Here is a 27,650-nt window from a genome sequence, read left to right as displayed (position 1 = left end):
ACATTTTTTTCAAATAGTAAAATTATGCAAAGTACTTCTTGCTTATCTTTTCTCTCATTAGTGGAAGAGAATCTACTGTAGCATGAATTTATATCTTCATAACTATGCATCAATAAGTGTAACAGACAATAGCTGAAGGCTATAATTCTTATACCACCAGTAACTTTTGGCATAATATTGAATTAAAATAGTAATTGCTATCATCTTTTTAGAACTAGAGACAAGGAGTGTGTAATATATATTCTCTTATACAATCCTTCAGGGAAGTATTATCCACATTTTATAAACAAGAAATCTGAGGCACAGAGATCCAGTGGACAAACTGCCAAAAGTCGCAGGCAATCTTTAAGAGGCAGAGGTAAATTTAACATCTGCACGGAACAAAGGTTGTGCTCTTAAAGGCTCTGGCGTTCTGCTTCCCACGTCACTTGGCTTATCAAATATATTGTCTCCGTGGGCCTTTATTTGTACAAGGGTTTAGTCAACAAGATTTTTACAAAACCATCCAATAAAAATCAAATCCTAGACATCAGAGTATCTATTGTGTTTTATTCTCTGGTGGGATTCATGGAATCTACGTGTAATATGCACTTTGTGCCACCATGAATCTCTGTACAAATAGGCTCCGTTTTAATAACCACCTTGTCAGAGGCACCTGTGGAAAATTATGTTATAGCTGAGTGTTAGCGTTTCTGATACTAAAGAATGATCTAGAAGGCGTATCTAGTTTCTACAGGCTCAAATGTACATGTGACTCACCTCAAACGCAAGTTGTTTTTTGAAACGACTGAAAAGAGGACTAGGTACAACCCTCTACCCTGAGACACTGTTACCGTGGGTTGCAATTCATCCCAGGTCTCCTACCTTGGAGAGAATGGCGAGATGAGCTGGCTTTCTTTGGCCCAGGTGATTATGGGTGGGGGCGAGCTCTTCACTTCACAGGGGAGGGTCACCTCTTCCCCGGCAAGGGCAGCGATCTCAACAGGCTTATCGTGGGACAGTCCTCTTTGATCTCCAAACACTCTGGGCCTTACTAAAATAAATGCATGTTTCGGAAGGGAAATAGTACATTGAAAACATTCACTTTGCAATACAATGTGGACTGCAAATATTCTTAAATCACTTATAAAAAGATACTGCTTATTTCAAAGGTTTGGGGGCATATCTAAAATTTTCCAGAAATGCATGGATTGTCAGAGCTGAAAGGAAAATGACTAGAAAGTTTCCCTTTTTAGCTCTTCCTTGACCATGGAGAGGCCAATTGAAATGCCCTCTCAGAGTCTGCCATCTGTAAAAGGAACCCTGAAGGCGGAGCGCTAACCAAGTCACAGCTGAAATTTGGCTTCCACGGGAGTTTTAAGGAACTGGTGTTTCTGAAGAGGGTTGGGTGCCATGAGCATATTCCTTAAGACAGTGGCCGGCAAACTGCGGCTCGCGAGCCACATGCAGCTCTTTGGCCCCTTGAGTGTGACAAAATACCGACTTCTGCGCATGGGCCACGAAGTTTCAATTGCACTATACGTGAGCGCCCGCACGTGGTATTTTGTGGAAGAGCCACACTCAAGGGGCCAAAGAGCCGCATGTGGCTCGCGAGCCGCAGCTTGCCGACCACTGCCTTAAGACAAAACCACAAAATGTTTCCAAAAGGCCATGCAATTACTCTCCCTTTAAGTCAGAATCTAAATAGGGGAGATGTTGGTTGGCAGTAAGGAATATAAACCTGGGGGGCCTGGCTGGCATGGCTCAGTGGTTGAGCACCGACCTATGAACCAAGGAGGTCCTGATTCGATTCCCAGCCAGGACACATGCCCCAGTTGTGGGCTCGATCCTCAGTGTGGGGCACGCAGGAGGCAGCCAATCAAGGATTCTCTCTCATCATCGATGTTTCTCTCTCTCCCTCTCCCTTCTTCCCTGAAATCAATAAAAAATATTTAAAAGAAAAGAAATATAAACCTGGGGGAATAGTTCACTTTAGGGCATAGCCTTCTGATAACATTATCTGGGAGAGATGTGAGTTTTGGCACAGAGACAGCATGGGAGAGAGACATTCCTCCTCGAGCTCTCACCGTAGACGGTCAGCTGCACTTTCCTTTTGGCGTAGCCAGCAGCATTGGTGGCGGTGCAGACATACTCCCCACTCTCCTCGCCCCCAGGTGACACCACATACAAACTCCCATCAGCCCCCGCGGAAAACTTAGCATTGCTGGTGGAAATCAGCTCGCCTTTCTGCAAAACACAACCCAGAGCAAAGTGTTTTTAAGATAATAAAGAGTGACTTCATGTCTGGAAGAGGAAGACAAAAATTCTCCAAGGGGGGGAAAACACAAGATTAAAAAACACACGCTGATTTGAAGGAAGTTATTTGCAAGAAAGATTAAACAAATAAAGCAAAGGTGGTAGTTCTTCATATCAAACTATGCCCCTTTCATTCCAAAGCGACTGAACAATGGAGGGATGATGCTGACAGTAAGGGAAGGGACAGTGCCCATGCTAAGCCAGGCACAGTTTTGAGCACTTCTCATCAATTAACTATTTTCGGTCTCAAAACAGCCTTAGGAATAGGAACTATCACAACCCCCCACTTTACAGCTAGGGGGCAGTGTGGAGTCACAGTCAGTCCCTGGGAGGGCTGGCTTGGAACCCCAGCAGTCAGTCTCAGGAACCCACATGCTGAACCTCTGGGCTTGGTCTCAGCACAAAGGCCAGCCTGGAAAGAAGATTTCCATTTTACATTTTCCTAAAAGGTGCCCTAACCTTCTACTCGGTAGCAGACTTGGGATCAGCTTCACTGTTGTACGTTTGCATCCAAATGCAGAAATCAACTTTTTTTTTTTTACTGAGGTCAACACCAACTCCTCTGTATTTCAGAGGTGTGTTTTTTTTTTAGACATAAAACATTAGATGGTATGACAAAGTACTTTGGTGTAATAGTAATTATACAAACGCCACATTTCATTATTATGCCATCATTTTATATTACTTTCTATCTGCCCAGTTAAAATTAATTTACAGAAAATATGCCATCTTCATGGCTGTTCAAAGATAGGAAGGACATCCTCAGTAAATGAGCTTTTCCTCACTGCAAGAACACAAGTAAAAGCCGTACAACTTCAGGACAGGGATATAGAGGGGGACTAAATGGGCTCGTATATGTGTCTTCCCGGAAGAGCAGAGTCTGGGACAAAGATTTGGAGGCAGCAAGGTTACTTGGGACGTAGGGCTTGAGTGAAGCACAGAAGGATGGAAAGCTAACAAAGGACTTCCCTGATCTGTTTCCGCTCTGGCTGGGCTGAGAAGCTTCACTGTGCTGGGGACCCTCCAAGAAACTGGGGGATGCATTTCAGAGAGACTCTTCTGATGGATGAGAAGTGAGGTATTTATGTAGGACACCTGCCCCCAACAGGAGTTATTCCCACTGCACTTCCTGGACACCTCTCAGCAGGTTGAGTGGCCTTGGAGAAAGTCCTGAGTCCAAACTGCATGACACGTGACCATAGCGGAGTGCACGGAGCTGTCCACAGAGATGCGCTGAAATCAAAAGGGCTTAGGGGAAGTGGCAAGGGATAAAATGAGACCCATGGAAGGTGCTTAGAAAGTTCCAGGGCATGCAGACAGTGCTCTATTCGTGTTCCCTGTCCTGTTGTGAATACCATTCAAACATCAGGTAGGTGAGTGTGATAAGAACATTTTACGGTCCCTTCCAAGTGGTATGACTGCATAGATTTCCCTTTTTGTAAGGTTTTATGGTACAGTCACAAGTTGCATGGGTGACTAATAATATTGTTAGAGCTCATAACATGAACACACATCACTCAGTGTGCCATTTACCTTGGACCAGGTGATAGATGGTTTGGGAATGCCACTGGCTTTGCAGGGTAGAGTTACTGGGATGCCTTCAATTGTACTGAGTATCTGCTGCCCGTGCTGAATGGTTGGCAGGACTGAAAAAGGAAGCAATATTCAGAATCTGAGCATCTGTCCTCTCATTTAGTGCTATTGCTTTAAAGTTGAACATTTTTAGGATTTCCTGACTATTTGTAAAAATTAGCAAAGACTCAACATTTTTCTGATAGAAACATAGGGTAATTTGTAAGGGAGTGTAATAAAAAAAAGCAAGTACAATAGTTATGATCTGAAGCGTTTAATAAAAGTTTAAAATCAAGGAATGACTTACGTGTAATAGGTTGACTTTTCTAACAAATGTAAGAGAGGACTGAGGAAAACCTTTTTGCCCCCATGGAAACTCAAGATAAAATTACATCCTAAGCATTGCACACTGAGCACCTATCTTTCATCATTCTCTATCACTCATTAAGCTGCAGTGAGCTGACATAAGCCTATCTCAGGAGAAATAGGCTCTTTAGACACCACACACATTAAATATCTGTCTACACCCAAGAACCATTGAGCAAGCTACTACATTTAACCTGGAAAAAGGGGATTTTCTTAAAAAGGAATTCAACAGTAAAATTTGAAAGGCTTAGGAGTTTACATTTAAAAGACTAAAATAAAGGATTCTAAGTCAATGTTTTTAAGAATAACATATTTTGACTTTAGTAGACAACTGAAGAATTAACATTATATGAGTAGAAGCAAAAGGAAAAGGAAGCATGCCCATCATCCCATGCTGTGTATATCTCCATTAATTATAACCAACTTGCATATAAAAGCTATCGATAATCAATGTCCTTAAAGTGATGAATTGGATTTAAAAATCTTGCATACATAGAAGTTCCCAACCTGGTGTAAGAAACACAATAAAAAATCAACAATACCAGGCATTTGCTTTCCTTCCCATGGAAAGATGAGACTAGAGCTCAAACCCTCACTGTGTCTGTCTTTAAGTCAAAATTTTCTAGAATTATCACAGCTACCATGCAGCAGAAATTTATCAGAACAAGAGATACCAGAGACCTTAGTGCAAAAACTTCCTTGGGAGGCTTAGATTAGCTTTGCTACATACTCATATTTTCCGAGGGCTGGGTTTATTCTTTAGATAATTTATTCCTAAAGAATTGGCAGCAAATCCCCAAGAATGTCAGGCTACTCTCTAAAGCAAGAAATGGAATTTCCAGGATCATCATGGATTAGTCAGCTTTCAACCGTGCTGTCATTTTGTGGCCACATGGAATAAGCCATATTCTTAAATCCATATTGAGTTTGACAGCTATGAAGGAAAGTAGCAAATTTAGGCAATGTTTTCAAATCTGATGTCATCGGAGTATGGAAGAGCTGTTTCTTTCCAGATTGTCAATCTATGTAAATCAACATGACAAGTAAATGGTTTATTTCTCGTTTTAATTTGCATTTATATTTACATCCATTAACTCATTCTTTTAAGAACTGATTGAGAGTCTTTAGTGACGATTCTTAAAAGTGATGAAAGAGTGGCAATGCTTTTTAACATAAATACAGAACCTGAGACTTTGTATCACATCCAGCTCAAAGACAAATCTGTGGGTTAAATGGATGCTTGGTTGAGTTAAAGTCAAATGGCTGGCTGATGTTTCTTTAACCTTATTGACTAAATCAGTTACTCATTTTGGACTAATATGGATGAAATAATGTCCAAATGACATTTTAACCTTTTACTTGTTAAAATTTATTGCATCAGGATAAACTATATCATTGGTTTATGTCTTCTTCCCATTCCTCTGATCTTTTCAGACATCACAACTAATTGTGTCCAAGTGAAAATGTGCCTCAGAATCCTTCTCAACACCATATTCTAGGCAGTTGATAGAAGCCAAAGGGAGATGACATGAATGTACTTCTACGCTGGATTCTCAAACCAGTCCATAAACACTCTCCAGGAAATATGTGAACTGATCTTTGAAAACAGTTCAACACAACTATATCCAATTCTCTCTTTCTCTCTCCATATATATGTTTATTTAGACCATAACTAATTTAGTGTTATATTAGTATTTCTTCAAAATAATATTTCTTCAAGAATAACTCATATGATATTTGTGAAAATTGGTCAAAAATTGAGACGGTAGAAGGGGCTATTTTCAATGAGAAACAGATATTTTTAAAAAGATGCTCTATAAATGTCTAACCATTGCTGTATACCTGAAATTAATATAATATTGTCAACTGTAATTAAATAAATTTTAAAAAATGTTTAAAAAGATGATCATTTTAAAAGAAGATGGTCTGCATCCACTGAAAATTTCAATAGACCAAGCAAAATTTGGAAATTACTGCATTCTCCAACTTATGTCCTGAAAAAAAGACTGAATTATCCACTTAAAATAAATGTTCTGTGATACTTTCATCTGTGTACACAGAACTCTTTTGTAATACCACACTTTACAAAAAGCAATGTTGCAAAGTCTTTAAAGGGAATAGACAAAAAAAAAAGTTAGGATAGTATCTTAAACTATGAAGCTGTCACGTATTTATCGAGATATAAAAACTTGGTAACTGTTAGTCATGAAGGGAAAAAGCTAGCTTCTGGATTTTCTTACTTGTGACTGTTATTTAATGCAAAAATAAAAGATTGTTTGGAGCACATCGGTGACCTTTAGAAAAGCTGAGGTCATTTCTAGCTAACACACAAAGGAGTCATTAGTAAGGACATCCATGTTTCACAATCCAAAAAGAAAAGGCGATTTAGATAGCATGATAAATTCAGCTTGCCTGAAATTAAAATGTATTTTTAAACATAACTCTTTTAGAACTGAGTTCACTTTTATCAATTAAGAACCCTCTTTCAAAAGCCCATGCCAGACTCAGCTAGGCGAATCTCAATAATGCCTTTCTGTGCATATAGGAAAGGATCATCTGGAAACAGCCTGAACCATGTAAATATTATTCAACACATAAAGCTTCTTTATTAACAATGACAATCAGGAAAGAGATCTACTTGTTTTAACCAGAGGAACAGAATTCTTTGATTAGTAACTATATGAACCCAGCTTTGACCGTGGCTCGGAAAGAAGGACAAAGGGTGTGTCTCTTACCATGCACATCCACAGTGGTGGTCTTGTTAATGGTTCCAGCAACGTTACTGGCCACACAAGTATATTCACCTCCATCCTGAAGGCGAACTCTTTCAATATGGAGACTCCCATCACTGCGTACGGTGATGTAAGGATTTTGGACCAACTTAAAGAAAGAAAAAAAAAGCCATTTTTAATTAAAAAGGCAATGTTGCCTAAGCCAAAATGGAATCTGCTTTTTTTTCAACTGGGTCATTAAATGTCTTATAAAATAGCAAAATATTTTAACATCCTTAAGTGAAAAACGCTGAGCAAAAATGTTACCAAGGGTAGTGTCAATTGTATGTCATGCTGATAAGCCACCAAACATGATACCAACTAACATCTGTGAGGGCTGTGCACACACTGGAAAAAGGAGGGGAAAAGCAGGGATGCCGCTTGTTTGTTGTTTCTGTAATTTTTATTATTACTCAGGACCCACATTTCCTTCGTATTTTTACTTTTGGATTAACTTGTTCTTTTGCAAGAAGTCTTTATGATCACTTGCAAGCCATTCGATATTTTTATTTCGGCCAATAGCACTTATTCAGTGGGCACTTGCTCTCGACACCCACCCTTTTTCAGTGACAGCTGCAAATATTAAAGGACCATGTATGAGACAGGAAGAGTGTCCCCTACTTCCTCTGTAGCATTTATGCATTTTGCGTCATCCCAGGAGACCTTGGTGCTCAAACAGTATCACCCTATGTTATGAGGGTATTTCTTATGGATTGAGATATACTCATTTTCTCAGGTTTGTATGCAAATATAAACCTAGTCCGTGGACTCAATTCACTTCTTATTGGTACTTCAAGAAGAGAGTGAGTCTAACTGCTCTGAAAATGGAAGGAAAATGCTATGAACTAGGTGGAAGTGTATTGCCATAGATACATGTTACAGAAGAAATCCACAGAAATGAGAAAAACTTCCACATCCTTTCATAATTAAAAGGTGTACCCTAAAAGACAATGACACAAAATAGATTCCCACCTTGAAATAGTTCATAATAAAAGACACAACATTTAAAGTTAATAATAAAGATTAATATCTAAAATGGAAGAATTTTATGAGAATATTAACACTTCATTGTCTTGCAAAGAAGTATATGAAAATAACTTCATACTTGTTTCAGTTTTTACAAATTCTGAAAAGAATGTATTTTATTAAATTCAATGCAAAATTATAAAAATTACACTATTTACTATTTCTCCATCTTACTAATTCCAAAGTCATATGAATTACATAAACATGTTAATACTGAAGAAAAGTTTTGGTGCACTTACAATATATATATATTTTTAGCATGTTTATCAAATTGAAATTGCAATGGTTAGACTACATTGCCTCTTACTTAGAAGGTGAGTGCGTGCGTTTAAAATGTTCTTACCGTGGCTGAATTCTTAATCCACCGGCGTTCTGGAATGGGATTCCCAGCCAATAGAGCACAAGGCAAAGTAAGCTGCTGTCCTTCAATTACACTGGTCACTGAAGGGCTGATTCCAATGAGTGGAGCAACTGAGTCAGAGAGAGCACAGGCGCTAAGGACTATGTCACCCAAAGGAAGACAAACTCTTTATAGGCCAATATGCCTACTCAGTAAGATATCTTAAAAATAACTTGTCAGGAACAAAAATTTAAACATGTAAATGGGTATGAACTGGAAAATAGAGATAAAGGGCCCTTCTGAGCCAAGAGAATGGCAAGAGGACAGGTATTAGTATAAGTAAGAAAGTAAAATAGAATACACTGATGGCATGGGAGGCCAGAAAGGTCAAGCTAAGAAATTGGCAGAGTATTCAACAGACAGATGGAGAGTGGCTGAAAGCATTTATAAATAGAAAAGAGGAATTTCAGGAAATACTAATCTGTTTCTATTTTGTTTGCTTGTTTAGTATGTCCATTAGATTCCACATAGAGGAGAAATCACATGACATGTGTCTTTCTGACATTTCACTTAGCACAATACTCTCCAGGTCAATCCATGCTGTCGCAAAAGATAAGATTTCCTTCTGAAAACTGTGAAGAGGACTTATTGGAGAAGTGAAAACTTATTGGAAAAGGGATGAGATTGGCGAGGGGACTGTCATTTGCTAGATCAAATAAAATGAGGGGACTCCCTGAGATGGCATGGTAAAGAAGTATTGTAAAGTATTGTAAAGACGTCCTTTTCTAGAAATCAATGAGTAAATCTGACATAAGTCAAAGCAAAATCCATAAGAGATTCTACTTGGAAATTTTAAGTACATGTAGATGAATAAAGGGAGATTCACAAAGAAAAATTTATGAAAGTGTATGGATGAGGAGCAGGCTCTGACAGATTTAAAAATCACACTAACTACAATGAAAACAATGTGGAACTTGTGCATCAATAGAGTCCCAAGGAATAAAGGTAGGGATACAAATTCAGCATGTGACCAAATGGACATTTTAATCAGTGGGAAGAGAATATTCAATAAAAGAAATTGAAACACATGTCTTAATACTTAGAAATCTACTATATTATATTCTTACTTTATATCATACACAAAAATAACTCCATGTGAGCTAAAATAATAAATCTGCAAAAGGTAAACAAATAGAACACCACTACTCTCATATGTGTGTGCATGTGTATGTGTGTTTATATTTAGACTTAAATCAATTTCTTGAGATTGACCTTCATTTCTTCACATGAAAGATGAGGAGCTTGGAGCAGATGATCACTAAAACTCTTTTCAGTTCTAACATCTTATGAAATATGAAATACAGTGGGGGAAGGAAGGTTAATCTAGTAATCAGATATTCACCTGTTTCTCTAAAATATAAAAGTGGTACAGGCAAGAGATGATGTAGCAAATGAAATCTGATGGTTCGGAAGAGTGTGGTGTCTAAGCAGTTAATGGATCTTACCGAGTCCTGTCACTGTTATTGTTGTCTGGGACTGGATCTTTCCAAAGTGGTTTTCAGCTTCACAGATGTAGGTTCCTTTATCACTTGCCCATAAGTCTAAAAATAAGAGATCATTTACTCATTCGACACCATCCCTGGAGCATCAGTTATGTGCTAGGCACAGTGCTGAGAGCTGTGGGTGGATAATATGCTACTGCCTTCTGGTAGTTCCCATTCTAGGGGAGGAGGCATACACAGCAGCCAACACTCACACAACAGCGTGATACATGCTGTAATATGAGTTCCAAACGGGCTGTGGGAGCGGAGAGGGGAGTGACTGATGATGGCAAGGGGGACGCGTTAAGGAAGGCTTAACAGAGTTGGACCTTAAACAGCAGGTAGAGTAGAGGGAGGGCAGTCCAAACTCAATGGGCTGCAAAGGCAAAAACACGACTTAAAAAATTAAGGTCTATTCAAAGAATGGGAAGCTGCACCACCTCCCTGATGGCAGTCTGGAGGTTGCAGGAGAGATTTCTTTAGTCGGCCCAATGAATAAAGGAGTCGGTTGGCATTTAGTGGTCAAACACAAGGGAGCTAATGCATGGAGTAGATTCACAAAAGGAATAATTATCCCAAGTTCAGCAAGACTTCTGAGGGTCCAACAGGAAACTCATGGATTTGAAGACTTTGTTTATAATTATAGCCTAAGCCTACAACCTAATTCTGGGTAAGTAGGAGGAAGAAGGTACTTTAGCAAGAATTACCCTCCGTTTGAAGAAATCACTTCACCAGTTTGGAGTTGCTGAGTCATCAACCCCATACTCCTGTATCAGTCTACATTTAAGCTGTCAAATTCATGGTGATGTACATAAATGTGTATGCATATGGTATAAATGTTACCAGCATATTCACATAGTAATTGAAATACCTATCATTATAATAAAATTACTTTCCTTTATTTTCCTTTGTGCTACATTTTGGATATTAAAATTATTTTTATAATGTAGGAGAGATCAAATATATGGAATTTTTCAGGATAATGAAAGGGATATTACAAAAGATTTTTAATTAGAAGGGTTTTGGGGGGTTATAGGTTGTGTGGATACAGTCAGGAGACTGAACCTGAAGAGGTAGTTGGTGCCTTATAAAGAGTGTGGTTTTGTCTTGTGAGCAGTAGGGGAGGCAAGAGAAGATTTTAAGTAGGGGGAATGATTGTCATCTTTGCAAGGATCACGAATGAAATAAGCACAGCTTAATCAATTGATAAGGTTTTGACAGAGAACAAGGTAGCTTTCCATTATTAATAGCTCCACCACCTCTCAAGTAAAGAACAGTGACAACAATCCTATTCCTCTGTTAACCAGAAGCATATTGACTACAGAACAGCATTTGGGAAACTCAGGCCATGCCCATACTCAACAACAGCAAACCTTCATTTGCAAAGGACAATACAGCAAATCGCTGGTTAATAAAGCACACATTGCTCCTAAGCACGGTATTTTTTATATTATCAAGTCTTGGACTAATTTGTACAGAAGTACCACATACTACTGAGAACTAAGTTTCTAATCACTAGTTTCCTGCCCGATGATTTAATTTGGACAACTGGGAACTCATTGGTCAATACATTGCCCTCTTTTATTCTCCCTGTTCTTTCACCTCCTCTAATTGACTTGTTTACAGGTCTAATTTGTTTCCCTCTGGACTGCCTCTCATCCCACCATCACCCTACCTGCATCACTATGTGAGCCTCATCCCTCTCTCTCATCTCTCCTCCTATCCTGCAGAGGAGTTTTTCTGAAACAGCATTTTCTTGCCTATGAAGATCGGGGCGGGGGGGGGTAGGGGGGGAGCTCTCTTTTCAATCTCATTAAAGGCATTTTTTCACCTGCACATTTCAGGTCCTGCACAATGTGACCCAACCCAGTGCGCATCTCTCGGTAGGCACTTCCGTGGCCATCCACTCAGATGGTGGATTGTAAAATGCCTGGGTTAGGGACCCTATATTTGATGTTTGTCTTCACCACAGAGCCTAGTACAGAGAACACTTAAGCACTTGTAATTAGACAGTTGTACTTGTATTTGAAAGTTCAAGTGGCTAATGTACATTTAATATTGGTAGTAACCCTGGAAATCAATTATTGGAGGCTTGATACAAAATACTCAAAACATGTAATTACTTTTTAAAAAACCATTTGATCATCTAAATGTTGTTACTCCTGTGGGACCACTATCCAAATAGTCTATTTTAGAAAGTACACAGTGTTTATAAATATCAGAATGCTTAATAGTTTACAGATAGGTCTTTTGCATGTTGAAGTATTTGACATTTTAATCTTTTGCTCCAGGTAGATATAGCTTTTAATCAAGAAGTTTCCATAGGATATAGGATCCCTATGCATGTGGTTATGTATTTTTTTGGCCAAAATAATTAACATTCACTAACTACCAGTAATATTTTACCTTTCTCTACAATAGCTGCTCCAGGAGTCAATAAAATGTGAACCCTTATCCACCCAGAGACCCAGGTGGCTCTATTTGCAATAGGGAACAACGAGTTATGTGGAAGTCAGATTGCTTCTTGAGCCTTTCTGATATGACATACATTTAAATAATATAATTCCTTTATGACAATTCCCAAATATAAGAGTCCAATACTAGTTTAAAGTAAAATGCAACCAACACCATTGGGTTGGCAAGATTAATTCACTATTTTAAACTTAGCAACACCTATGCATAGAACATGAATATATAATCTATATGTACATACTTGAATAAAAATATATTTCCTTTAACCTACTTGAAATAAAGAGAGCTCCTGTTCTTAGTTGGCTGATGGAACTCACTGAAAAGGGTCTTGAGAAGATCGGCATGTTGTCTAACCTTCGCCACTTAACCTTTGGTTCTGGATAGCCCTGGACATAGCAAGGTAAAGTCACATTTGAACCGATTTCCATAGACACGTCAGCCGGTTCTTGTATGAAAACTGGAGGTGCTAGAAGATATTTAGAACAACAAAGGTCATTGGGATAGTACACAGGCACATTAAATATAAATTTAATTATTAAACTGTCAACACAGTGAATGTGAATCAAACCACTGTTCATAAGTTATGAAGTTACCATTTTAATATTTCTGTCTGCTATTGAACTAGCAGATGTTTCTTTTTCCTCTATAAATGAAAAGGCCCCAAGAACTTCAACTACCTATTTAAAGTGATGATGAAGAGTGAGAATTTAAGTCAAAATTATTTCTTACTCCTTTTAGTGAACTTAATTTATAGCAGAGTTCATTCTTCAACAGATCATTATATAACAAGCTAACAGTATTTAATCCCAAATCATATCCATTCTGTCACATTCTTTCTTTTCAACTATTTTTTTTCACATTTTTGGGTTAAAGACATTTAAGCTTGAGAATTAAAATACAAATTAAAGTAACAGATCATAGTATTTGATAAAGTAAAGAGTGCTTAAAATTTAAGAGTTAAGAGATGACTCAGAAATTATAAAAGTATACATAAGAAGGCTATAATTATCTACGTAACTCAGGTAACCACATAAGCCTGAAGGGAGAATTGGAAATATGTCAGGCACACCTTGGAAAACACCAGAATGTAATATAGTAAGGATGCTAAGCCCGAATAGATGAGGCTCTCAGTATGTCCTCCAGAACTATGAGCAATGATGTTTGAAACATCAGGCAAGGAGAAATATATACAATACTGTGATACTATTAGAGGTAATTCATGAAACCTGATCATGTAGGACTCTAAGAGGTACCTCTCCTTTATAATGTCAAGGTTAAATATTATTAGGAATTACAACTTTCACTTACAGAGCCAGGGATGGGTGTTGAGTGATTTCCATTAATTATCTCATTTAATCTTCACGATATATGAGCTTGGTACTCTTATTACTCTTATTTATAGATGAAGAAACTGAGACCCAGACAGTTAATTTGCTAAGTGTCAGATGGAGTCGAACACTGGAGCTAGGATTGAAAACCAGGTTGATCCGACTTCAGAGTTGAAATTCTTTGTCATGTTATCGGCCTCTCCTTTTCTAAGGGTTCTTAAAACTGCTCATACTTACTAGTAAGCTGTTTAGCAGGCTAATTAAAATAAAAAAGGTACAGAGATCACATCACCTCTTTCCTTCCCAAAGGGAAGTCTGAGACTGGGATGTATGTTTGTCTTCAGAGCAGCACTAATTCTTTATTGGCCTGGGATAAAGAACCTTCTCTAAATTTGCAGCCTCATCTCCCATTAGGTTCCTACACAAATCCTATTCTCTGGACAATCAGAACTCTTCACTCTTCTCCAAACAAGGACTGACCTTTCTCATAGGGGCGCCTGTGTTACTTGCCATCCCTTTCAAATGCAATGTCTGCCGTTGATCTTGGCTCTTGAAATATTGACAGTTCTTTAATCCAGTCCAAAAGGCCCCTCCTCAGTGCCATCTCTTACCATCCAAATGAATATAATTCTTCCCTCTGGAGGTTTCAGAGAACTCATTCTGTACCACTCATGGCAATGGCCATATTCATCCTTTTATTAGACTATACGTTTGATTTCCCCTTCAGGGTTTATTTTTGCAACCCTATTTGTATCTTTCCTAGCAACTAACACAGAACTATGTGCATTATATATGGCCGCCAGATCTTTGTGACTGATTCAATCAATATTAAAACACTTTAACAAGAATTGTGTGTTTGCGTATGTGTATATGATAGTAACAACCTTGATCCAGTGCATTTTAACTTGCATTTCTCAAGAAAAATGACAATTTCAGAAACCCTATTTGTTCACAGAACCTAAAGAAAATAAAATTAAGTTAAATACCACAGTTGAGTAATGTGTTTTTAAAAATTAGCAGCAGTGTATCTGTTTAAATTTTTTTAATATGGTTTTTTAAATTGATTTAAGAGAGGAAGGGAGAGGGAGAGATAGAAACATCAATGATGAGAATGAATCATTGATCTGTTGCTTCCTGCATGCCCCTTACTAGGGATCGATTCCACAACCCAAGCTTGAACCAGAAGGTCAAGGTCTGACCAGGAATGGAACCTTGACCTTCTGCTTCATGGATCAACTCTCAACCACTGAGCCACGCTGACCAGGCTAGATTTTTCTTAATCCATCTACATGGGAATTTGGTTTATAAAAATAATATGCAAAATAAAAATATTTTAAAAATCGTTTCTAAATTAACTCATTGTTTGCTTATTCTAGGTGTATAAGGCCTAGTTACTTTTCTCTGGAGTGATAGCAGTCAATTATTCTAGAGGTAGTTGCTTTTCTGAAAAACAGAGATTAAATGTAAAAGTCTCAGGATGTGTTAGGCTCAGAGTGGGCGTAGCTGAATGTGGAGATGGGATGGAAAACAAATTCCAGAAGAACAAAAAGATATGCAAAAGCCTGGGATCAACCAAGTCCTTGGGAGGAAATCAAGCTTGCCTGACACAAGAGAACAGAGCCATCAGTGGAAATGGAGACAAATTAGAATTTTCAGAACTAAGAAAGCCAAAACAAACTGGAATATAAATGCATAAGTGGAGCTCAAGCTGTGCCCATAGAACTCAATTAAGACAGGAGAAGTCATCTGGGGAGAAGCAGCTTCGGAAACAGTGTCAGGTACAAGGCAAGCACTGGGTCAGGGAATAACGTACCGGTAGCAGAAAACAAGGCAAATGAGAGAACCAGGCACTAACCAGGTAAGCAGCCAACACAGCATCAGTGACAAGTGAAGCTCAAAAATTAAGCAACTCCAACCTCAGGCCAAGAAGCCGCCTGAATACTTCCTACTCCTGAGTGTGGCCAATTCGGACTCCAAGTGAATAACTTTGGGTGGATGGGAAACAGATTAAGAAATAGGGGAAAGGGAGCAGAAGTGATTGTACTACAAATACTGGACTTGCTCCGAGGAGGCTGCGCAGCTTAGAGAAGTTACAGCCCACTCGGTGGTTTCAAATGGCAGTTCCACTACTTTTTAGTCTGTAAACTTGGAAAATGACTTTACCTCCCCCAGTCTAAATTTCTCCAAACAAAAGGGGAGAGTAGCATTTCTTATCCCAGGTTGTTAAAAGAGAGAATGTTTATTAATCATTTAGCAAGTAGATACACCCAAATAGTCATTACCTTTGGTCATAAATATTGTAGAGTTAATTTATGAAATCATAGTTGTGAAGTTTAATGTATCTACGGCACATAGAGTCTAGCAGGATTATGTTGAATCCTCTGTGGTCCCTGAAATATTTGTGTATAGGTACCTTGACAATTGCTCAGGTTTAATGCACATAGAGCTTTGTCACCTACTGATGGATATCTGTGTGCACACATTATTGTGAAAATATAGAAGTTACAGACAAATTGACCATCTTGCTCTAAAACTTATTCCTTAAAGTGATTCTGGTTCCTTTAGCGATAATTAATCTCCGCTATGGCAACTCTTGTGTCATATTAGTCAGAGATTTTTCTTGCCTAACATGGCTGAACACACTGTTTTGTTTCTACCAAACCACAAAAAATGAAACCACAGTCTACGATGCAAACCCTGTGTGGTGTGGAATGCTGCAGATGAAATCCCTGCCAGGCCAGCTTTTTGTTTGATGTGGCCAATCTTCTTTTCTTCCAAACGACTTCACAATCCACTACCTCTCTTTCAAACGCATGAAAAGCACTGGTAACTTTCCCCGTTGACCTGAAATGTCCACAACTTAAAGCCATATAATGAGAAATACAAAAAAGGAGACTCACTACAAGAAGCTAGAACTTAAGAATAATATTAAACAGTCTTTTTAGAATAATATAAAATAAAAAATTGTTGATGCCGTATAATTGATGTGCAGTAATAGGCCCACAAAGACAATCTGAAAACACAGTTACATGACATGGATAAAAGCATGTTTTTCTTCTTAAGTCATAAGCTACTGAGCTCTATGCCCAATCGTTTTGGAACTCAAATGAATAATTTTATGCACTAATAATATTAGTACTTAACTTGTCTCAAGACTTCAAAAAAAATAGTGAAAACAATGACTTTCATATTAAAAGCCCAATGTTGAATCTTAAATACTATGCCACTGTTATATATGCATTTCTTTAATATTTTCCAAGACTCAAAGAATCCAAATGACCACTCAGGTTGTGAAGTTAATATTCACCTATTGCTCTATGTCCCATTAAGCAGCTTCAAAGAACAGCAGTAACCACTGATATGCTAGATGCACATGGGAAATGATGTCTCATTTCATCTTTACAACCAACCCATCAGGTAGGTACTATTAAATGCCAGACAGAAATCCAGTTTCCAGAGTCCATTCTCTTAGCCACTATATAACATTCTGGAGAAATTTTGCTGTTGTTTTTGTTGTTTGTTTGCTTTTAACTCTAATAGTGCTAACCACAACCGCCACCATGACTGTAATTTGCACAGATCTTGGCAGAAACATCCTGTATCTCCTAGGATACGGAACAGTAGTTTTATGTGGATAATCAAACTGTGTAAGCCAGAACAATCAGGACTTCAATGGTGAATGAGGAAACAGTTCAGGCATGACAGAAACATGAGAGGCTGACTTTAATATTACTTGACAATTTTAACAATAATTAAGGGTACAGTAGGTAAATAACTGAGTTTATGTTAGTGGTTTCATCGGAACAGTTGATGAAATAATAGTTGAGAAAGCCACTGACTTAGAAAGGGGCATCTTGAATATGAGTGAAGATAAAAAAAATATTCAGTTTAAGGAATAAAGGATACATACAAAACATTCCTTAGGATGTTTTCTAATCCAACACAAGTCGCTCCAGCAGACAGCCCTGATCCTTATATGGTTTATTGCTACCCAGAAGAGAGAACCTGGGAAGTCCAGAAGCTAAAAAGATTATCAAGAAGGAAGTAGGTAAGCAAAGTAACATGTGTTAGATATTTAATTTCCTATCTTGGAGGAGGATGAGCGGGTCCTTCCCTTTTTTGCTGGGAAAATTACTGAGGCTCTTTCCTTCTTCCTCTAGAGCTAGATAACTCTAAAAGAATGTTGTCTGCCAGAAGAAGAGAGAAATAGAACTAGAACATGTAGAGCATTGAAATGTACTTTGTAGATTTCTTGAAAACAAGAATTCTGTACCTAGTGACCTTCCTCATTTGGACCTTACATTTATTTTTTTTAATATATTTTTATTGATTTTTAGAGAGAGAGGCACATCGATCTTGCATGCCCTCTACTGGGAATTGAGCTGGCAACCTGGGCATGTGCCCTGATCCTGAAGGGAATAGAACCAGCAACCTTTGGTGCACAGAACGACAGCACAACCAACTGAGACACACCGGCCAGGCCTGGACTTGACATTTCTAAGAGCATTACTTGTGTTTTACACTCTGCCAGTGGATTCAATACCCTCCACCCAGAGATTCTGATCTTATTTGCAAGGCACTTCTCTTCATAACCATAGAGTTTCGTCATGGCTCCAACACATCTTGCTATGCCCTAGGCCAGTGGTCGGCAAACTGCGGCTCGCGAGCCACATGGGGCTCTTTGGCCCCTTGAGTGTGGCTCTTCCACAAAATACCACGTGCAGGCGCGCATGCACAGTGCGATTGAAACTTCGTGGCCCATGCGCAGAAGTCGGTTTTCGGCCTGGGCGAGTCTATTTTGAAGAAGTGGTGTTAGAAGAAGTGGGGGATGGACATATAGAGAGGATGAACGAAAGGAGATAGACGAAACCAGTATACAAGACGAGTGTGGATGGGAGAGTTGGAAGGGGTCGACCTCAGCGAACGTACCTCAATCAGATACGATCTAGCTTTAGCAAAGGCCAGCTTAGGAGTACCCTAATTAAGTTAATAACAATGTACCTACCTATATAGTTTAAGTTTAAAAAATTTGGCTCTCAAAAAAAATTTCAATCATTGTACTGTTGATATTTGGCTCTGTTGACTAATGAGTTTGCCGACCACTGGGCTAGGCAGATCCCACATGGTCTTTGTGGCCATTCCCAGCTCTGTGGATTCTACTCCAAGGGCATAAGCACCAAGAAGACAGTGTTCACCAGACAGCCTAGGGACAAGGAGACCATAAAAGATCCCAAGAGGAAAAATTTGGTTTATATGAAACAAAATATTAAGCTTAGAGGGCCATGATTTTCACTTAAAGACTTAAGCTAGTATAACTAAAATGCTTTATGTTTATTTTATCCTAAAAATGCATTTTCTTTATAGTTCCTAACTTTTGCAAAAACAAACAAACAAACAAACAAAAATAGCTTTGGCATGAAAATCCTGATACATAAATGAAAGTACAACTTAATGAATGTCATATTTTATAAGTCTACGTTTGAATTATCTGTTAAAATGAAGCCGCCACATTCTTTTGCATACAAAGCAAGCTCTGTTTTCTTTCAAGTGTTACCACACTGTCCCCCCCCCCCCCCCCCGCCACCCAAGAAATGTGGATGGAGAGACAAAGGAGAGAGAATGACCTTCTTGAGTAATCTGACCATACTTGTCATGCACATGCTGTATCCTTCACATTGTGATTGACATTTATGTGCAGTTAGTACTTTACTTTATACACTGAGGAGTCATTGCTAGTGGATTTTTTAAAAAGGTAAATGCACCATCTGCTACCTTTGCTGTCATCAACATCTCCAAATTATGTCTAGGGCCAAAGTCTAATTTATGGCCTCCAGATGTTATTACTTAGGAATTTGGTGTCAGAATGAATGATTCTGGATTGGAAAATATTTGGCAGGAGTTGATATACCAAGGAATTCTATAGTCTCTGAAGTCAGACAACCTGGGTTCAATCATTCAGGCTCTCCCTGATAGATATGTCTGTGTGCACACATTATCTCTGTGACCCTAGTCAAGTTGCATAGCCGACTAACGCCTCCATTTCCTTATTTATATATGAAGATAATTAAAGTATCTTCCCCTTAAAATTGTTATGAGTGTTTATGGAGATAAGCTATATAAGTTCTTAGCACAATGCATGGCCCCTAGAAAACACTTGGTAAACGCTAATTACCATGATTATTTTAATAACCTTAAGTGCTAACTCTAATATTGCCTTTCTGAAAAGTATTTCCAGCCAATTGTTTCAAAGTTATGGGCACAGGGAAAAAATAGCAGATCAATTTCAAAACAAGTTTGTTTATCAGAGCAGGGATGCTTACAGCCAACATCCAGAGTTATCTTGCCAGTTGCTCTTCCAGCTTCGTTGACAGCTACACATGTGTAATCACCAGCATCGAGATCCTGAGTTTCTGGAATCTTCAAAAGTCCCACGAGAGGATCAATAATGAGAAAAGTTGAGGGCCTCAGCTCAAGATCCCCTAAGTCAAAACAAAGGGAGAGCATTAAACACTAACATATTTACATAGTTTTCTATTAGTTTGATTTCAAAACTTCTAAAGAAAACAGAATGTAAAGTTTTTAAATACAAGTGTCTGGCACAATGTAGACGCTTAAACCATGTTTTTGCAATGAAAGAATGAAGTGTTTCTTGGCACTGAGCTGATTAGTCTGTATAATTCTATGAGCTAACCTATGGCCAAAAATCTGGTCCTGCATGAATTATGTATAAGTATTTCCTACTGCATATGTATCTAAATAAGAACAAACTCTTTGAAGCTACCCTGGGGGACTTGGAAAGGATGCCGGCTGTCACATGGCTGTGTTAAGTAAGAAGGGCATGAGGAATGGGAAGATGAAGGTGGAAAAAAGATTTCTACCATCTATTCGGCAGGATGAATTTCTGTTACCCAGGAAAGTCCAGTTAGCCATAGGTGTTCTTAGTTTGGTTAATGACCAGGTTTTGGTTTGATAAATGCTACTAGTCAGATTTTGGGTAAGCTGCCTGAGAGGATTCCGAGAGTTGGTAGAGAGGAGCTTGTTGGTAGAAGAATGGATGAGAAACTTCTGACAGTGGCCAAAGAGAGGCACTGTCATATCAATCTCCCAGGACACCTCTGCTAAGTCTGTATTATTCAGCAAAGTTCTTTAAGTTGGAGTTATGGGGCTTTTGGAAGAAGCAGGCAGAGGATCCATGTATGGGGGATGGTACTGCATATTGAGTTTGACTTCAGTGTGAGGATAGGATGACTCAGGAAAGCTTTTTTATGTCTGAGTTACCTGTATGTGCTGTGTCCCTGCAACACCTCAAGTCCCCTAGAACCCTTCCTGCTTGAAGGCAGGCAATGCCTCAACAAATCTCTAAGGTAGTTAACCCCTCCTTTTGCTTCCCCTCCTCCAGGCTGCCTCCTCTCTTAAGAAAGTAATTAACCAGAATGACCAATATCATTAAAAAGTGCCCAGTACTGGGTATTGAATGCCAGCTTAGTGTTTATATATTTAATTTGTTTTTGTAAAGGGTCATATCAAACTCTTTGTGGAAGTACTGGAACCATCCAGGGGATTTTAAGGCCATTGCTCTTTGGGTTTTATAACATGCCCAGCTGTCTGAAAAGATATTTTCCAACATGTCACACAGTAGCCTAGCCATGTGCCCTGGGCCTGAGGCCCATAGAAGTAACTCCCTTAGCTTCTAATGAACAAAGAAAACCCCCCAACTAGTCATTCTCTGGGACATTATTAAAAAAAAACTCCAATCAACAGATTCAGGGCAACAAACAGACAATTCTCTTTTTGTTTTTTTTTAATTTTGGGAGGAGAAGAGGTCAAAGCGGCCATAAATTTAAAAACACAAAAAAATTACATTAGCAACCGCCAATGCCAAAAATGAAGTATTTTCAGCATTCCAATATTTAAAACCCCAATCATCCCTTTAAGCTTGCTACTACATACCAGGCGAGAAAGAGAAGCAACTAAAGGCTTGTCTATGTGCCTTTGGGAAATTTTCATAAATAAAAGCAGATGATGTTGACATAAACTTTCTTCCCACTAAGGGAGGATGCAATGTGACCTCGCTGTTCAACAGGAATTAAAATATTTGGACTAAAATGCATTTAGATTTTTGGAATTTACTTCTCCCTTATTTCTTCTGTATATGTCAGAGAACATTACAGGATGAAATAAAGACCTTTTTGCTAACCTCCTTTTTTTTTTCTTTTCAAAATAACATTCTTTGAAGAATAGCAGTAATGAAACAAAATACCAAGTGGAAAGCATTGGTTAATCAAGTTTGCAGTTTGACCACATTTTAAGAATCTCTCCTTTCCTGATTTCTACTGAAAAATTAGTCATCAAATTATTGAGGAGCCATAGAGAAATACAAAACTTTAATATGTTTAACAGTTCAGAATGTCATACATAGTAACATATAAATTTTCTAGGATTTAACATTAACATTGGGGAGGGGTCTCTTTGCTGTATTTAAAATTTAAATCTGGCCTCTGTGATGTAAAGACTAATAGAGAGATCATTATTCTTAGTATAACATCTTTTAAAATAGTTTATGGAAATTAAGTGGTTCTCAAAAATGTTTGTTTCCATGTTTGTCTTAAAAATTATTGGGTATTTCAAAGCATTTAAAAATATTTACTTGTACTTTATTATATTTACTTGTATTTAGCATCTTAGAAAATGAAACGGGAAAACTTTTAAGTATATGAATATATTTTATGACAAACTCATGACATTTTGATATAATGACCGTATTTTATGAAAAAATAATTGTATTTCCCCAAACAAGAGAAATTTCATGAGAAAAGTGGCATTCTTTCACATTTTTGCAAATCTGTAGAATAATCTATTTTATTAAAAAAGGAGCTGAGTGTTCAAATTTGCTTCTGCATTCACTTTACTGGATGTCACATGTCACAAATTCCCCCCAAAACTCCACTATAAATCTTGAGACAACAAGTGTGAAAAAGACAACATCTGAGTATTACTAGGAAAATAATTTTGATCTGGTGGATTCCCTGCAAAGGACTGTGGGGAATCTGCAGGGATTTTTGAATAACTCAACTTTAAGAACCACTGATTTTAGCAGAAATATCCTTTATATAACATTTTAACAGTGTCCCCAATTCTCCTTTGAACCCACTTTATGTTGCTCATTTCTAAATATGAAAAACCTAAAGTTTTGCTGGCCATTTGTACTTATGAAATTCCATTTCTCTGAGGGTCTGAATGGAATACAATTTATTAATAAATGGTGGCTGCCGGGGGCTGGGTGTGGGCAGGGAAAATGGGTGTAAAGTTTCAATTAGACAAGATGAGTAAGTTCTAGACACAGTGCCTGTAGTTAACAATACTGTACTGTACACTTACAAATGTATTAAGAAGGTAGATCTCATGTTGTGCTCTTATAATAACTAACTAACTAAACCAATAACCCAACCACCAACTCTGTTCAACCAGAATTGCCTGAAACGAAGGTACGAAGAAAATGTATTCTTCTGATTAGGGTGATAACCCTTCTTCACCCTGGGGTTTCCATCAGGTAGGATTTTCCTAAGCTTCCCCTGCAGAGGTGAGAGAGGAAGGTCCAGTTGCCTCCTCCCCCTTTCTCTTTGGAGCAGTCTTCATGGAGAAGAGCCTGGCCTCTAGCTTTGCTCCTGATGAACAAGGCTGTGCTTATGAGTAAGCATTAAAGGAAGTTGGCCGAGCCTGGGCAGCAGGGCCACTCTGCATGTTGTCCATGAACACTGGCCCTCCACTATGGTCTGTCAGCATCTAATGCACATCTTCTAGCTCATAACTTAGTCTTAGAGCAATGGGATATTATTTCTGGGCCCATTAAGCTCCAACATCTATGATTGAGAGAAGAAACTGATAGGTAGTCAACTCTAGAATCTTCCATGTGGTGGCTTCAAGGCTCCCTAAGTCCTCCTTTAGTTTCCAAGCCATTTGTGGGACCCAGGCTGACATGAAGAGTAAGTTATACAGGAAAGTTGCCTCAGTTTGGGAGAATAAACGACTTTCTTTGTGACTGCTATATACGGGCAGGGAAATCAGCAGGCTCCATTACCCTTTAAATTTTTTACTTTATTATACATTACTAACTGACATATAAAAAAGAAGTACTGCCTCCATAACACGTATTTTGTATCCATTTAATTATGATGTAAACTTGAAATTGATTTCTAATTCCTTTATAATTCAAAGGTTTAAGTATTTTAAATAAGTAAAATTAGTTCATGTTAACTGAAATTAACCTAAGAAACAAATCCAGAAATGCTTCCTTATCAGAGAACACATAAAGACTAAAAATCATTTAACATGGAAAACCATGAAAATGGTATCATCTCCCAGTTTCCCTCCGTTTTTGACTTGTGTTGCTTAAAAGTGTTTGTTTGCTACACAAAGCCTTCCTTTTTCACCTCATGTTCCCCAAGCATTTGAACCCGAGGTGAATTATTAATTCTGTGATTATGACATCAACCTGTTGCTATGGAAATGTCTGTGATTTACCAAACAGAATCATAACAATAGTGCTTTGTACTATTTAGCATTTTTCATCTGAAGATTAAAAAGTATTTTGAAAACAGTATCTGAATAATCCTAGCAACCTCCCTGTTAGGGTGTTTGTGGGAATTTTTCTTTCTCATGAATTGGAAGAACTGAGACAGAAACAGAAGCAGAATGTTTTACACAGATACACTCTGTCAGCATCTGAGCCTGGACCGGGGCCCACGTGTATTCCCACTAAGGACAAGCAGCACATGACTGCTATTTTATTATAGAATCACAGGGGTATCATCTCTATGTTACAAATATAAGCAGACGATTCCTATACTTGACGTAAGTTCAATGGCCAATGTCATTCAGTGTTAAGCGTCAACGTGTGCTTACTTGAGCACTTTAGAGAAAGTGTCCTTGAGGACCTAGAAAACCTTCTCATGGGGAGAGCACTGTCTCTAAGGAAAGCGGACTGAACTCAGGGAAGCTATTTTAAACGTTAGCTGGGTTCTCTTGGACACTTTTTCTACAGGAAACAATCCTAAACTGACAAGGAGAATGTTCAGCTGGATTAGCACAGGGGAACTTTCCCTGCTTGCTGTGCTGGGTCCTGTAATCCACACCAGATGTCAAATCCCGAAGTTCCAAGTTCAGAATTTCAAACGATTGTCTCCGGTGTGATCATAAACACATTTGGCGGGGCTGCTAAGTCACACACAGAAACAAACGTCTAACAAATCATTTTTTTTTAAAAAGAGAGAAAACAGAACTACGCCCAGACATGAACATACTGAAGAAAATGTACCTTTGAACCATTTCACTTGGGGTGGAGGGACCCCGGAGGTTTTACATTCCATCACCGTCGTGTCCCCCAGGGCCACCAAGAGCTCACTCTGAACTACGATCAGCTTGGGGGCTTCTGAAAACAACAAACACGCAAAGAGTTAATGTCTAGCACAAAGCCATGCGCACCTTGTCCATGTTTACGAAAGGAACCAATGAAAACGTCTACCCAGACTTACGGGCTTGTGGCTATTTCAGTGTTTATAAACAGAAAGAAACTCTTAGAAGCATATATATGCACATAGATGTGTGTGTTGAAAAGATCAAGCCAAAAGAGGATACCAGGCAAAAATAATTCTGATATAACAGAGTCCAAAAAATTTAGAAAATGAATAGTCTTTATGAAAAAAAAAAGAGGTATATAAGGAAAGAAAAAGTTTGGAAAGCTGAACACATCTTATAGAAATAATACTAAAGGAGCAGAAAGAAGAAGAATAGTAGTAGAAATACAGCAAAGGAGCGATGATGGTAACACTGAATTGGCTACACTAGGACTTGAGGATAATATAACTGCAAGTGAATTTGTTATAACATTTCTATGAGATTTAAAGGATATTCGTGTTTAATGACAGAGAGACAGTTGTAGGCCAAGGTTAAAATTTGCATCTATAAAGAGTACTCTCCCAGTTCTGACTCTGTTGTTCTCTTTGATGCTTGCTTCTTCCCTTTGCCTGATGCTTAGGTTCACTCACACATTTTTCTCTTAACTGGACATTTTAGATCTTTCTAACATCCATTGCGATTTGTTTAAACAAAGCCAAGAGATAGCTTCTCAAAAATCACATTTCTCCTCTATTAGAGAACCTTGAGGTTTCCATAATTCCCTAGTTTGGTTTTCAAAAATCATAACCAGCCATAGCTTTACCCTCCATGACAGTCCTTTATCTATCACAAGGTATGGACCTACATGGGCAGTCCAGACCACACCCTACTCTCTATCTTCCTGCTTTTGCTAAAGCTGTTTCCTCTGCCTGAAATGTCCCTTGTCACAACTCTAAATCCCACTCATTCTTCCAGACTGAGCTTTAATCCTGTGTCTTTTGAGAAATCTTTGCAAATTCCCCAGTAGAAATTAGTCTTCTGTTCTGCCTAACTTCCATTGTAGACTTAGCTGACTGACTGCCTGATTCTATTTCTTTAAGTGTATCCACTCACATTATGCAAGCTCTTGAAAGGTAAGGACTCTGGGTAACATGCATTTAAAAATTTTATACTCCATATTCTCCAGCACCGCATTTTACATATTCCGGGTGATAAGTTAAATAAATGGGTCCAATAGTTTGGCTTCTTTGAACATGAACCAAAATTTGTTTCTGCAATGCAAAATCTGTTTCAATCTCCTTTCTGCATTCCCAGCGGTCTGTTCCCTCTCCATCTGGGTGTTCTGGGAATATTTTAAATGATCTCTAAATCTGAGCCCTCTTCCTTCTCCACTTATTTGCCATGTGCCTTGCCCATTTCTAGAAACGAGACCGCTTCTTTCCCAGCTCTCAGGTGCAATATTTATGCCACTTTTGTTACCTCCCTCATCTATACACACCAACTATAACTCTCAATGTTTACTATGGATCTTTTACACCCTTCCTCTCCACTGCCTGTTTCAGTACCTTATGAATGGCAAATAAGAATGAATGAAAAGGAGGATCGCTAGCCATTAATTATTCATAGTTTACAAACTAACATTGAACACGTATGCCATTGTCCTTTATTTATTAAAGGAAGACCAAACTAAAAAATATTCTATTACATAGTATATACTACTGGAATGTGTAACATATATATTAGAATATTAGATTACATCATATATTAGGTTACATTATATATTAGAATATATTTTCTTCTATTACATTGTGGAATGTTATATTATAGAATAATTGTCATGAAGTGCATCTTCAATAAATATTTGAGTTTGGAGGGGAAAGCTGAAGATGAAAATTGAAAATAACAGCCAGACAAGATAAATAACATAAATGGTAAAAAAATTTACTTGTGACAGAAATGTTAGAAACAGTTTTGAACTCAAGTGGGAAATATAAAATAGAAGTTGAGGTAAACTAGGAAATATATTGGATTGATTAATTAGCAAGTGAAATACTACAGAGACCAGGTGAACCATGGAAGGACAGAGGTCTGGGTAATCTGGAACTCTCCCACACTCTGGAAGCTCCCTTGATAATTTTGCTGATTAATGAAGCTATTCACTCCCTGACTTTTAACTTAAATTTGTTACAATGTTTGCTTTCGTCATTGTGTGAGAATGAACAATAAATTAAAAGACTAGGCATAACTCATTCCTATTCTTAATTTTCAGCAAAGTACTTTTACCTTGCTTAACATGACATCCATCCTATTTTCATTGCCCTTTAAACTGATTATACTTGCCAATGTATCTGAGGGTAGAAGTCTGTTTATCTGTTCCTGCTGAATTACTTGCCAGACAACCATAGATCCCTGCATCTTTGGGAACTGCATTTCTGATAAATAAGGTACCTTCTGAGGTCATCCTATACCTGTGGACAAAAATAAAATAAAATAGGAAATACCCTAATAACAGTCTCAAGGCATCTTTCTTCCAAATATCTTCAAA

The 27,650-nt window shown here is 38.1% G+C and overlaps 1 protein-coding gene across 2 annotated transcripts in view; it reads right to left on the bottom strand.

The window, feature by feature from the left end:
* The window catches only part of HMCN1 (hemicentin 1), a 374,104-nt gene that overhangs the window by 161,986 nt on the left and 184,468 nt on the right, over window positions 1-27,650 (bottom strand). For both annotated transcript variants that reach the window (XM_023754745.1, XM_006089863.3), the window contains exons 13-22: window positions 27,446-27,573; window positions 25,026-25,139; window positions 20,032-20,190; window positions 12,655-12,849; window positions 9,876-9,971; window positions 8,374-8,501; window positions 6,969-7,113; window positions 3,829-3,941; window positions 2,067-2,226; window positions 865-1,033 (exon numbers count right to left, since the gene is read on the bottom strand). In XM_023754745.1, the coding sequence (XP_023610513.1) occupies window positions 865-1,033; window positions 2,067-2,226; window positions 3,829-3,941; window positions 6,969-7,113; window positions 8,374-8,501; window positions 9,876-9,971; window positions 12,655-12,849; window positions 20,032-20,190; window positions 25,026-25,139; window positions 27,446-27,573 (1,407 nt within the window). The remainder of the gene's footprint in view (window positions 1-864; window positions 1,034-2,066; window positions 2,227-3,828; window positions 3,942-6,968; window positions 7,114-8,373; window positions 8,502-9,875; window positions 9,972-12,654; window positions 12,850-20,031; window positions 20,191-25,025; window positions 25,140-27,445; window positions 27,574-27,650) is intronic.

This window comes from Myotis lucifugus, unplaced genomic scaffold (assembly GCF_000147115.1).
Source record: "Myotis lucifugus unplaced genomic scaffold, Myoluc2.0 scaffold_65, whole genome shotgun sequence".
In the NCBI taxonomy this organism is placed as follows: domain Eukaryota; kingdom Metazoa; phylum Chordata; class Mammalia; order Chiroptera; family Vespertilionidae; genus Myotis; species Myotis lucifugus.
The sequence above is the reverse complement of the archived record's forward strand: the minus strand, read 5'-3'. Positions and strand labels throughout refer to the sequence as shown.